The sequence below is a fragment of the Chlorocebus sabaeus genome, chromosome 21 (genome assembly GCF_047675955.1).
Source record: "Chlorocebus sabaeus isolate Y175 chromosome 21, mChlSab1.0.hap1, whole genome shotgun sequence".
In the NCBI taxonomy this organism is placed as follows: Eukaryota; Metazoa; Chordata; class Mammalia; order Primates; family Cercopithecidae; genus Chlorocebus; species Chlorocebus sabaeus.
Window position 1 is genome coordinate 57,426,747 of NC_132924.1, and position 14,199 is coordinate 57,440,945.

A 14,199-nucleotide genomic window follows, 5' to 3' on the forward strand; every position below is an offset into this window, starting at 1 on the left:
CAAGTTCATGGATCCCTGAATTCTACTCATGGATTCCTTGGTCACTGGACTCCATAGGGGTCACTTGGGGAATGATTGTGACACCAATGAAGGAAGCCAGCAGATACCGTTTCCTGTGTTTTACCTACCATAGGTTTGTGATGAAGAAATAATTAATAAATAACTGTAATGAAGAAGAAAAGAAAGAAAAACAAAAGGAACCTAAAATAGAGAAGGCAAATAGCTTACCTTTTGAGTGTCAGTTTTAACAGACTCCCTGTGGTTGCGAAACAGTGTGTCTGAGGCTGGCTCTGGGTTAAAGGGAGAGTGCTGCTATTGATTAGCGATGCCTGCCTGACAGCAGACTGGCAATAGCCATGCATCTCTGACCTAGCACAGTCATAAGCATGTTATAGACATGGAAGTGTTAGGGAATACATAGGCTCTGGCAGAAGTAAAGAGTGTTCCTCCTCTCGTATCATCTCTCATATGTGTTTATACAATTTATGTCGTGCTTTTTTACATGAATACTTTTAGGCTTATTAATCTAGTCCGAAAAGGTTTGTATAGCTTTCTCTATATTGAGAGAAATATGTGTATTTCTTAAATACACAAACTTCTTAAATCTGATGCCAGTGAGGATTGCTTCCAGCCACAATTAACATACATCAGATTAATGGTAGTTCATTCAAAGAGGGATTTATTTTCCTCACGTGACAAACACCTCTGTAGGTGACCCAATATAGAGCTTGCTCGTTGAGCCAGTGATTATATCAAGGAACTGGGTTCTTCATATATTTTCGAACCATTATTTGATCTCTCCCTATTAACTTTATAGCTGTGTCTTTCTCAAGGATGCAGAATGGCTACTGCAGTCTCAAGCACTACATGTGTGTTTAAATCATGAAGAAAGGAGACAGAGTGATGCCAGCTAGCTCTCTTCTCATGACTGTCCTTTGTATCCAGAACACAGTATCTTTCCCCAAAACCTGGATCATATGATTACATCTCAATACAGGGGAGTCTGGGAAAGCAAATATTTGCTTTGCCCACTACTACAATGGAAGCAGCAAGGGAGAAAGAAGCGGGGGTGGGAATGGCGTTAATTTTGTCAGCCACTACGGTCTGCCACCCAGAAAACAGAAGTCCACTAACAAGCAGGGAACTGATTGTTCTGCCAGAGAAAATGTCTGGCAGTTTCCAACTGAAGAAATTTGGAAGTCTTAATGGCCCAGGAAGGATAGAGGCAAAACCCCCATTTTCTTTTATCAAAAAGGAAAGCCAAGAAAAAAATTAGTTAAGTAGAAGTTATGCACAACCCTCACGTAACTCTTCCATGTTAATAGCAGGTAGGCTGCATATCAAAACATGATATTGTACAAGAAAGCTAATTGAAAAAGATTGCCCTATTTGGCATCAATTACTTATGCAAACCTAAGTTGACTCTGAAACCGGAAGCCCATATTAAACTTTCCAATCACTTCAGAATGTATTACTTTGAACAGATTGTATTTAATCCAAAGAGATTATCTTTGAAAAAGGTAGATGGTAAACATCATTATTCCTATTTTTGTATAGTCAAATAGGCATAGTAGTAAGTTGTGTAAAATTGATCTCCAAACCAATGCATGATACTAAAACTTAGTGTACAAACAGCAGTTATAACCTATTGCTTTGTAGCTGCATCTGTTTCTGGAGTCATATAACATTAGTAGAATCTTGGAGGTGTTTTAGGCTCATGCTTATTTTATCCGTAAAGAAGACTGACACCTATAGAGATTAACTGACCTGCCAAGGGTCATGGCAATTTCACTGCTAAGACAAGAACACAGATCCCTTTACTTCTTTCTGAGAAAAGTACAGAGTAGTTTAAAGCAAAAACTCCCCTGCTTCCAGCACTTCTGGCTAAGTTGAGCCTTGGGAACATTGTTTTGTCTGATTCAGTTTTCTCATCTTTAAAATTGGAATAATGCTACCTAATTTATAGGGTTATCTGAAGAATTAAATGAATTTATAGGGTTGTTTGAAGAATTAAATGAATGCATGGAGGTAAATCACTTAGAACAGCAGTAAATTATACGTGTTTTGTTATTTATTTCCTTTGACCACCCATGATTATCATGAGTGTCATCCTCATCATCACAATTAAGATTACTACCACATTAGGCTACATAAACTTTGTTTTTTCTCTCTCTCTTTGTTTTATAATTTCATTTTTTTTTTTTTTTTAGATTCAAGGGGTACATGTGCAGGTTTTACATGGGTATATTGTGTGATGCTGAGGTTTGGGGAACATGATGCCATCACCCAGGTAGTGAGCATAGTACCCTATAGTTTTTCAGCCCTTGTCCACTCCCCTCCCTTCCCCTTCTAGTAGTCCCCAGTGTCTACCATCATCATCTTTATGTCCATGTGCACCATTCATTGTTTAGCTCCCAGTTAAAGTGAGAACATGTAGTATTTGGTTTTCTAGCTTATTTTTCCTCTCTTGAATCACTTCTGTGACACATAGGAGTGAGATTTATTGTATTTTTTAATGCTTTATTTAAAAATTTGTATTATTTAATACATTTAATGCATCATATTTTTATTATATTTAAATATTGATTTATTATACTTTTTGCCTTATTGCTATAGTTTCAAAAGATTTAATATTATTTAAGTTACATGATTTCAAATACATACTGATTAACATTTTAATTAGAAACTTTATGTATGATATGAATTGCCAAAATGTGTAGTTGGTACAAACTGTGAGTAGTTCTAGGTTATCTAGAAGACACGGTTGCCCGCACCATACTCTAGAAGCCTTCCCCAGTGTCTAGACCTCAGAAACTGTCAGGGATATGCACAGGAGAAGGACACACAGCAAATAGCTATTTTGTCTCTTAAATGTATGGTATGTGGGAACCACTGAAAAATGTGAAGTTTCTACAAGGTGCTATTTTTATTATTTATGGCTCTAGAGAACAGAGAAGGTGAAAAAATGTGAGAGGAGAAGGGAAAGCCAATAGTATGTGGCCTTCAAAACCAAAGGTCCCACAGGTGTTGCCCCAAACTGCTTCCCGGCCCTTTAGAGTGGAGAGGGAGGGGGAAGACATCCTATTAGAGTTCAACATTCTCTTATTATTTCCTCCTTTTAATTTTCTGGATATACAACAGCAAATAGTTTTGCTAAAGTAGTTACAAAACTAGTTGGTGTTCTCCATCCTTCCTACTCCAGTAAATGCTGTCGTGGATGGGTACACTAAAATCTCAGAATTCACTGCTGTATCACTCATCCATGTAACCAAAAACCGCTTGTACCCCTAAAAGCTGTTGAAATAAGATAAACAGATTCTTATTTTAAAAAAAAATACTGTGATAGGGATGCTACCTTCTTCTCTTTTTTGTTAGTAACTATTTGTGGGATGTCTTTTGTATGTCAGGCTCTGAGCAATGTCATTTTCTCTTGGCTTCTTTACAGTCTCTGTGTGACGCTTAGAGTCATTTTTCATTGTTTGACTCTTCAGAAGGAAGACAGGGCTTCTGGTTCTACATCTGGAACTCTTTTCCCATAACACCAACACTGTGAGAAATGTGAGCTGGTGCTGTGTTTACATTTGTGTAGGAACTTGCATTATAAGGTTTATTGGTTGAGTTATTGGCTTTAAAATTAAAAAAAAAAAAAAAACCCATATCAGTATATAGAACTTTGCAATAGGCCTTTTTGTTTTAACTTCATTTCTGGTGCAGTTTTATGTTCCTACCCTTGTTTTTCTATTTTCTCTTTCATCTGCTTTAGACTTAAAACGCTGTTTTATGTATTGCTGCGAGCCTCTTTAAGCCCTTTCTAAAACAAAGCAGAGAATACATAAACAAATATATATATATTTTTTTGTAACAGAAATCGACTTAAAGCCTCAAGAGAAGTAGAATCTGTAGACCTTCCAAACTGCCACCTGATTAAAGGAATTGGTATGTATGTGAAAATGCTTGTTGGGAACATTGCATTTTTTGACCATTAACATTAAAACACTCATTAATGGTATTTTAGCGTGAAATTACTGTTTTCCAGTGGATAAATCACATTGGATAAACAAAAACCTCTTTGGTCAACCCCTTGATCTCATGCACCCTCTGTTTATTCTTCTTTTCTACCGTCACTGTAAATTATTCTTTTTTGTGTGTAATTCTATGTTTAGCATTTGATTTCTTGCTTGTTTTGTGACTTCTCTGAACTATTTTTGTCAAGTCTGTATTGTTTGTCAGGTATGGCCGCTGCAGTCTGTGTTCTGTGAGCCTCGTGATCAGCTAGTGAAGGAAGCTTTATGTAGGCAGTGACAGCATTTACCCTGCTCACTACTCTGTAACTAGGATCTTATCTTGTGGCTAACATGTAACTGACCAATATGGTTTGGTTGTGTCGCCACCCAAATCTCATCTTGAACTGTAGTTCCCATAATCCCCATGTGTCGTGGGAGGGACCCAGTGAGAGGTCATTGAATCATGAGGTGGTTACCCTGTGCTGCTGTTCTCGTGGTAATGAGCGAGTTCTCATGAGATCTGATGGTTTTATAAGGGGCTTTTCCCTCCTTTTGCTCGGCACTTCTCCTTGCTGCTGCCATATGAAGAAGGGTGTGTTTTCTTCACCTTCCACCAGGATTGTAAGTTTCCTGAGGCCTCCCCAGCCACAGGGAACTGTGAGTCAATTAAACCTCTTTCCTTTGTAAATTACCCGGTCTCAGGTATGTCTTTATTAGCAGCGTGAGAACGGACTAATGTACCAGCACGTCACAATATGTATTGTAAAAACTTGTGTTTATTTTACCTTCTAAGCTGTCACTGCAGAGGGGGAGAGTCTCCCTCTTCCCTTGACTTTATGTAGGATGTATTGTGGAGCCTGAGTCTTTGAGGAGGGGCTCCTAAGAGCAAGCCCTAGTTTTGCTATAGATAAGGAGGGATCTGTCCAGATTCTTCTCCAGCACTGAGGGTCTCTCTGGCGTGTTTGCAGTTTTTCTCCAAAGTAGAGTCCGTGTCTTGCTGTCTTTTACCCTTTGTCATCTACTAAGTACATATCCCTAGTACATAATAGACTCATAGTAACTGTTTTTAAATTATCAATGAACAGTAAATATTGGCTTTCTTTTTTTTAAAATGTTCTGTTTTTTTGATAGGTGGCCTCACTCTGTCACCTAGGCCAGAACGCAGTAGTGCAATCTTGGCTCACTGCAGCCCTCACCTCCTGGGCTCAAGCAATCCTCCCGCCTCATCCTCCTGGGTAGCTGAGACTACAGGCACATGCCACCACTCATGGCTAGTTTTTTATTTTTGTAGAGACAGAGTCTTCCTATGTTGTCCAGGCTGGTCTTGAACTCCTGGCCTCAAGCAATCCTCCCAACTTGGTCTCCCAAAGTGCTGGGATTACAAGCATGAGGCACTGAGCCCAGCCAATATTGGCTTTCCTTAGATACGGTTCATGGTATGATTAGAAACAAAAAGAATTAGAAGTCAAAATATCTAGTTTCTAGTTCTATTCTGCCATAATGTGACCTTAGGCAAAGTTGGCTTTTGTATTTGTCACCTATAATGATGAGTTTGTGATTAGACTGAAGGTTTTAGACTTTAAAAAGCCTGGGACCATTTATTTATAATCTTACTCTGAGAGCCACAGTGTGGAAATAACTACACTGTCATTGGGTCCCTTCTAGTCCTTTATAATAACATCCTTCTCTAGATGTAGGAGAGACAATTTAATATTTTGTTTTATTCTTTAGAAATTAAAACTCAGGTTACATGGCAATGTTCTCCTCTCAGAATAGGTAACATTGTTAAACAAGTTTTGAGTGTCCTTCCATCTTTTTCTGTCTTTTTATGAATACTCCTATACATAATTTTTAAAAATATAAATGGGGTCAAATTATGCATAATATTTCAAAACTAGCTTTTTGTCTTTCCTGATAGTTTCAGTCCATATGCAAACAAATATATTGACTTTTTTTCACAAATAGAATTTTAGTGTAAATATTTCACAACCTGCTTCATTCCTAAAACAGTGTGAGCAGCTTTCCACATCAGCATATATAGTTACTTTGTTCTTTTTAATATTTTCACATTCCATGATTTATTTAACCAGTCCTCTTTTAATGTACATTTGGGTTGTTACAGTTTTTTGCAACTATGAACAGATCAGTGAACATCATTGCTATTGCATTTGTTTATCTGTAGAATACATCCTTGACAATGAGATTGTTGTTCCCTTAGGATATGTGTTTAAAGTTTTGACAGTCATTGCTAAATTGGTCTCAAGTTGGCAACAGTAATAAACTTGGTATCTCATAGTTGTAACCACATTCACTACAGACAGGGTTCTCATCACTCTTTTAGTGAAAACAAACCATCACCTGACAGTGCAACCTTCAGAGTTTCTCTACAAATCCCTTGCTTGCCTCCCTTGTTTTCTTCTTTTAAATCAGCTTCCTCAGGTTGCTCTGCCTCTCATTCCTTAGGCATCTGTTTCCTATGTGTTCTTTCTCCTTTTTTTCATTGATACTTTTGTATTTCCCCGGTTCTACCTCCCATCCCCTAGACTGGCTGACTGGCTCTCCTGGAATTTCCTTTCTTTCTTTCAATTGCCCAAACACTTAGTGGGAGGAGGCAAACATATAACAGATAGCAGATTGACAACATCTGTGCTGGATCATGCAGACAGTTCAAGAGTCCCAAGTAACTTAGCAGCTTCATCTTGCCTTCCAGCTGCAATCAGGAGGAGACCTCTCAGAACTGGTCACTCAGCAAAAGCCAGATGGCATTAGTAAAAGATGTTGGGCAAGGGTGGAGGTTGGGCCAGTGATCTCTTAGGTTACTTTTGCTGCTGAGTTAATAATTGTCACATTATTAAACAGCCCTTGGCCCTGGGAAGCCCACCTTCTGTGAATACAAGTCTCAGAGTAGACAATAGGGCACAACCAGCCATGTTACATGACAGACTGCCAAGTGCATTCTTCTTACAACTCACTGGGATGGAGCACTCCTCAGAGAAAAACAAGCCCAGCAACATTTGTATTCTGAACAGGCATCTGTCTGTGTTTGTGACCTTTATGTTGTGATGTGTGTGAGCTGCTGTCTGGAATTGGAAAGAATGAGGAAATATGTCACCTATGGCCCCTCTTGTGAAGTGTTAAATGCCTCTGAGGCACTTCAGAAGGCAACAGAGCGGAGAGGATGAGTGATTAGAAACACATTTGGGATACATTTTTAGATCTAATTAGAATTGTGCTTTTTTTTTTTTTTTTTTTTTTGCTTTTTTGCTTTTTTGCTTTTGCCCTGTGGTTAGCACACACCATATGAACATTCGTCAAACGCTATGTTAGTGATGCATAATGGTTAATAATAACTTGTGGTTATATATCTTTAACAACAGTTACTTATTCACAAGTCTTTGACAGTAAGGAATAACAATGTGCTGGACACACGTTTCTATACAGGCAAAAGCAACTTTTTATGATAGAGAGGGCTGTTTCTTATTTTCTGTTTTGAAAACAGTAGTAGCTATGCACTTGAGGCCAACTAATCCCTCTAAGAGGAGAACCCTCCTTCCCCCTTGCCCTTGATTCCCATCAACACACACATACATATGCACACACTACAGTGCTTCAGTCACCATCACTGGAAGTGAACTATGTGCAGCTTTTGGGTGCTTTATATATATCGTATCATATTGTGTCTGTTTTAATAAATCATAGTTATTGACTACATATCATACAGGATGTGTGCCTTCTGTGGGGCAGAAAGTAAGTTCACTATTTAGTCCTTTTTACAAATTCCTTCCCAGTGTATCTTACAGACAGAAACTAAGCTTTTATATACCCAAGATTTGCCAGATTAACACCTGCATATTAAAAATTAAAATGTCAAGAGCTAGTTTATTTGAGGCTTAAAAGTTAAAAAATCTTATTTTCTAAATGTCTGGCCTTCAAAATTTGAATGGACTGTCTTTCTCAAGATAACTAACAATTTTATGCACTTGGCAATCAAGACCTTTACAATAACTGCTGCTTGGGAGATTGGGGGGAAAAAGCATTAAAGTCTGTAACCCTTATAATCAAGTACTTTACAGTCTACTGATGGGAGAAAAGGAAAACAAAACAAAACAAAAAACCACTGTGAGATATAGATACGTCTTTTCTTTTTCTAACAGATAAGGACCTGAGGCTCAAGGAGGTTAAACAACTTTTGCAAATTCACTTTCCAATATAGTGTCTTTTCCCAGGGTGGTTAATATATATACTTGATGAATGAACCAGAAAAGTAGAAAATAATACATTACATTACATATGGGATACTCTATTGGGTATAGTAAAGGATGAGTTGCTGTTATAAAATTATAGTGGCTTAGAAAATAGGTAAGTTTATTTTTATTTTTCTCCCGTCAGTCTTAAGGTAAGCGAATGGCCTAGGGTAGTTGGGTGACTGTGTTCCATGTGGTCCTTCAGGGGCAAATGCTGATGAAGCAACACTGCTATCTTCGTCTAAGACTAGAACTCTGCTTGTTGCCATTTCCCAGCAGGAAGGGGTAGAAATAAAATTTATATAGATTTTTTTTCTACCCAGTAGTTGCATATATATTGTATTCTCACATCCTATTGACCAAAACTTAAACATATGGCCACATCTGTCAGCCAGAAAGGGTGGGATATGTTATCTATAGCTATGTTGCTACGTGTCTATTGCTAAAAAGGCTAAAAAGGAAGAAGGGGAACATGGATGCTGGTGAACACTTGGCCACCTCTGACACAGATAATTGCTAAAGTAATAAGATACTGAAACTAAATGTGATAAGCTAGGAGACTTTCTAAAGAAAGGGTTTGACGTGCTGTGCTGTGCCATTCGTGGGTTTTTGCTCATGCTGTTCCTTGTGCCTGGAATTTCTCCCCCTAATTCCCCTGAGCAGTGGATGCAGTGGATGCCCTTCCCACATCCTCCCAGCTTCCCTGAGTGTTGGCTACCAAAAGCTCTCAGTGCACCCAGGGAGCTAAGTCCCCTGCCCACAGGCAATAACGGACTGACATGGGGTAGATTAAAAGAAATAAGAGACACATCCATCAATTGAAATGTGTGGGATCTTACCTGGACTCTGAATTAAATAAACTGTAAATTTTTTAAAGCTACACCTTTTAAAAATGATTGGCTATTTGAACACTAACTAGATTTCTGATGATATTGAGGAATTATTGTGAATTTTTAGGTGTAATAATGATATTGTGGTTTGTATAAATATATTTAGGGATAATACAATGCCTGGGATTTGCTTTAAAATAACCCAGGATGAGGATAAGTGGTAAGACTGCAAGGGAAACGAGACTGGCCATGAGCTGATAACTGTTGAAGGTGGGTACTGGGTATATAAGAGTTCACCACACCATTCTCTCTATTTGTGTCTATTTCCCATAATAAAAAGTTTAAAGAGAGAGAACCAATGAAGGGGAGGGAGAGAGTCAAGCACACAATAAGAGTGAAAAACAGTGCCAAATCAGTCCACATTAAGTTTTTACATATTTACATAAATATCAACTGGAATGCAATGTTGAAATTAATGTATATCACTAGAATAAAAAAGTAAAGATTTATTAAGTGTGTTTTGAAATAAAATAAGTTGAAATACGAAAAAGAAAGAAAAGGTTTTGAAAGAGGTTTTAAAGAAAAGTGCAGGATATTCATTGGTACAGATGTTGGTGAGAGGCATGGAAGCAAAACTTTAGGGGAAAAAGACAACATATGGAATTGACACAATTGAGGAAGTGGCTTTACAGAGGAATCAGGGGATGTTTCTGACAGAGGAAATTCAGTAAATTCTAGCTTGAATATTTTGTTTGCTTTTAAGTCAGACCAAAGGCTTTGAGTTCCAGCTTCCCAGTTTGTGACCTTGAGCAATTGCTTAACTTTTCCAAAGCCTCCATAGTCTCACTCTAAAACAAAAGATAATCATACTGGCTCTTAGTATTATGAAATCATACGAGATATTGTATGCAGGGTATTTACAAGGAGCCTGGTACTTGGTGTACCTAAGTATGATAGTTATTATCATTAAATTAGAGGAGCAAAAATTTCTCTAGCATTGACTGCTCTTGACGTAATCACAAAAAATAGGGGATATGCAGTGATGAAACGTTCCTGCAGTAGTGGCTATAGAAATGATGACAGGGGAGTAGATCTGGAAAATATTTCAAAGAAGGCTACAGATGGAGACATTTTTTTCCATTGGAATTAGGCAATGGAGTTAAACAGAAGTTACAATATGGTTGAAATAAATGTATTTCTTTTAAAAAAAGATTTCTCTTTCCTTAATTATTAAAAAATATAAAATTTTGTAGAAAACTTTAAACAAAGGATAAAGAAAAATAAAAATAATTCATAATCCTATCACCCAAAGAAGCATAGTTAATTTTTTCTATATATCCTTTCTTTTTCCATGTGTGTAAGCATTGTATACATGGAAATTAAATTTTTTAAAATAATTTTCAGGAAAAACAAATTTTAATTAATTGAGCTTCTACTAAATAGGACTGAAAAGCAAAACCTGGACTAGAATTCTCTGTGTGTGTGTGTGTGTGTGCATGTGTGTGTGTGTACATGCGTATGTGCTGTGTATACATGTGTATGTAGTGTAGTGTTCCCCTGATTCTTATTATCAGTGGACAACCACTGTGGAACTAGAGTCTAGTCGTTCTGAACCTTTTTGGGGGAATCGCAGTCTCTTTTTTGAATCTGATGAAAATCAGGGACCCTTTTAACAGAAACATTCTCATGTGTGCATACATGAGACATTTTGCGTTGCTTAGAATTTCAGAGGGTTCACAGATGCTTTGAAGCCCAAAAGGGATCCACAGACCCCAGATTGAGAACCCTTCCACTATGCCATGCTTAAGCTTATTTCTATGTATCTTCTTTGTGAGGAGCAGGCAGATGGGTCATCTTTACAATGTGAAGTTCTTGGCATTTTTATTTTGTTTTGCTTTTCTGCACTACGATGGAGCAAGCAACACTGGAGGCAACTGGCTAAATGCAAACTCACGAAGCAAGACCAAAATGGCTGCATAGATAGATGCTGTTTGGTTTTGACAACCTAGAAATAATCTTGAAGAAATCCTATGGAGAAGTCTGAAAGAGGAAGATTGGATTTTGTAGACTCAAAGAATGTGTCATGGTTTGGCTTAATCTAGGCCATTTTTATTCTTCTTTTCTTGTGTTTGGGTCTGTTATCTGTCTGTAGAATTTATACAGTGAGACTGCTGGGAAAGTCTTATGTCTAATTATTTTCTGTGCTGTGTGGAGTGTACTGCAGACAATCAATAAACAATCAATAGTAATTGTAGCCTGCCTCAGAGACAGTAGTGAGAAGCTTCAACTGGCTTAGGTGCATGGTATTTTTCATTAATTTTCTTCTGCTAGTTTTTTTCTGTAAAGCCTAAATTTAAAGATTAAATAGAAAAGCTTTCTTTGCTTATGAGAACAAGTAGGCACTGTTTTTAAAAGAAGGACTATATAATCCCAGGTGTTTTACCTCTGTTAATGAGAAAGATGTCTGTTTGCTTCAGATTGAATGAGCAAAGAAGAGGACAAGGATATTTGCATGGTTAAATGCCTATGAGCCCTTCCTTCAGAAAGTAATATTCCCCTGATGTCAATTACTTTTATACGGACATCTGGATGTTTATCATAAGAGTGTACAGATGTCAACTTTTTCTGTATTATAGCTGGAAATGTGGTGATAACTTGACTTTGATTTGAGTAAACATAAAATATCTAACATTTAAAGTCAGAAGTTCACTTCAGGAAGGGGTTTAAACTGACATTTATTAAAAAGAATGGTTCCTTGGAAAAAACATCAGAACCATCCCTAAAGATACAGTCACTCTGATAAAGTAAACAAAGTCCCAGTTATGCTCTATGTAACAAATAACAGAACTTGAACATGACATTTATCTGTTACTTAAACCTACAGAAGCTGGCTCTGAAGATATTGACATACTTCCTAATGGTCTGGCTTTCTTTAGTGCGGTGAGTGTCTTCTTCCTTCCCCAAATTCAGCAGAGGAGATACAAGGGGATTTGATGAGGGCTGTAGAACAGTAACTTGCTTTTAAAATTCATTTTCCAAGATGCATTCTGAAGAAAAGAGAGGTCAAACAGGATCTTAGAAAACTTCCTCCAGCTTTTCTAAATGTAGAGATGAAGACTCTTTGCCCATTGAGATAGTGTTCTTTATTTCCCCACTGCATTGCACTAAAATATTCCAACGCAATCTGTGTTTTGTTTTCTTTTTCCTTTTTTAAATTTTTTTATTTTTTGAGACAGAGTCTTGTTCTGGTTGCCCAGGCTGGAGTGCATTGGCACGATCTCGGCTCAATGCAACCTCTGCCTCCCGGGTTCAAGCACTTCTTTTGCCTCAGCCTCCTGAGTAGCTGGGATTACAGGCACCTGCCACCATGCCTGGCTAATTTTTGTATTTTTAGTAGAGATAGGGTTTTGCCATGTTGGCCAGGCTGGTCTCCAACACCTGACCCCAGGTGATCCACCCGTCTCAGCCTCCCAAAGTGCTGGCATTACAGGAGTGAGCCACCATGCCCAGCACAATCTGTGTTTTAAATGTACGTTATTAAAAGGGATATATGAGGTCTTACTGTGGATACTCAATACTAACATTATACTATCTTAAATACAGCAGCTACTCCTCTTTCTATTACATATTCAACTTGAAGCAAATATTCTTGCCATTATTATTTATTTTCAAATATTATACCAACCTTGCCCTTTTGCTTGCTTTCTTTTTTCCCCTGAATAGTCAATCATAAGTGAAAAGTCACTAAGTTTATTTACACCCTTCACTTTGCCTTGATTCTTGTAAGCTGAAAAACAATATCCTTTCTGGGTATACAATAGAAAGACTTTAAAAACAATTGGCTTGTGAATATTGCTGTGAATATTGTTGAAACTAGCTTGTAACAATATCCATTCTAATTGGGAATCCAGATAGGGGGACAGATGAGGAGGTTCTGACCACCTACCTCCCTGGCTTGGGCAGACACAGGAGTTCTTGGCATCTTCACAGGTCCAGTTTTTCTGGAGGAAGAAGTAACCAACTCTGAAGCCTGACTGTAATTATTCTACTTCCTCTCACCATCCATTATTTTCAGGCTCTGAGACTCAAGAGGGATGTGAAAAACTGGGAGATACTTAGAAGGGAGTCACCACACTAATAAAATAGAGACTTATGAGAAAGGTGAGAGAACTCAGCTTGGAGTAGAATGAGAATTAGAACACTCTTCAGGTTCCTGATGGTTTTTATATGAAAGACTGTGAGCAGCTGGTTATTACCACTGAGGGAATAAAGAAGTACTGTGGGCTTTAGCAGAAATACCAATATATATATTTAATTTTAAAAATAAGATTTTAAAAGGAAGATTTTATTTAATTGCCCACACAGAATGAATAAAGTGATATTTATAGTAGGACTCTGGGTTTGTTTAGGAGCACATGCTTGCACATGTGTATATAGGCTTAGGAAAAAACACTGGGACCACTGGTCCCAAATATTCATGAGTAAAGATGCAAAAATTCTGAATAAAATAGAAGGCAGTTGCATTGATTTTTTAATTTGTTAGTTTATTTGTGTTTTTTGTGGTTGTTTTGCAAGGATGTGTTCTTGGAGAGTTTTATAATCTAGAATTCACCTATTTCAAGATTTCTCTCTGGCCCCCTTAGTAATAAATCTGAAGTAGGAGGGATGAGGTCTCTAAGCACATAAATCTACAGCCATTTTAGCTTGGGGGCGTATTATAGTTACAAAGATCTTATAGCCACTTCAATAGAATTTTTCTGCTTTTTTTCTGTTATCCTCCTTTGGTTATTTCACTTTTTTAAAAATTTAGAAACATTCCCAGGTTGCTGCTGTTTTTCATTTACTTGGCATTGTCTCTAAATAAAACCCGGAGTGTACTCTCTTCTAAGTGAAGAGGTCCTACATTGTGGAGGTTGTTCATTCTTCTTCCTAGCATTTTAGCTCGTCTAACCCAACGTATTTTACAGTTATGGGTTGTGGGTCACCTCAAACTAAAGTCATACTTCATGAAGAATTGGATGACATAGAATAAAATATAAAAAATGTAAACAATATGAGTGTACTTAACACCACTGAATTGTACACTTAAAAATGGTGAAAGTGATGAATGTTATATGTATT

General features: G+C 37.5%; 1 protein-coding gene across 1 annotated transcript in view; it reads left to right on the top strand.

The window, feature by feature from the left end:
* The window catches only part of PON2 (paraoxonase 2), a 29,604-nt gene that overhangs the window by 6,210 nt on the left and 9,195 nt on the right, over positions 1-14,199 (top strand). The window contains exons 2-3 of the mRNA XM_007982113.3: positions 3,866-3,936; positions 11,963-12,018. Of these exons, the coding sequence (XP_007980304.1) occupies positions 3,866-3,936; positions 11,963-12,018 (127 nt within the window). The remainder of the gene's footprint in view (positions 1-3,865; positions 3,937-11,962; positions 12,019-14,199) is intronic.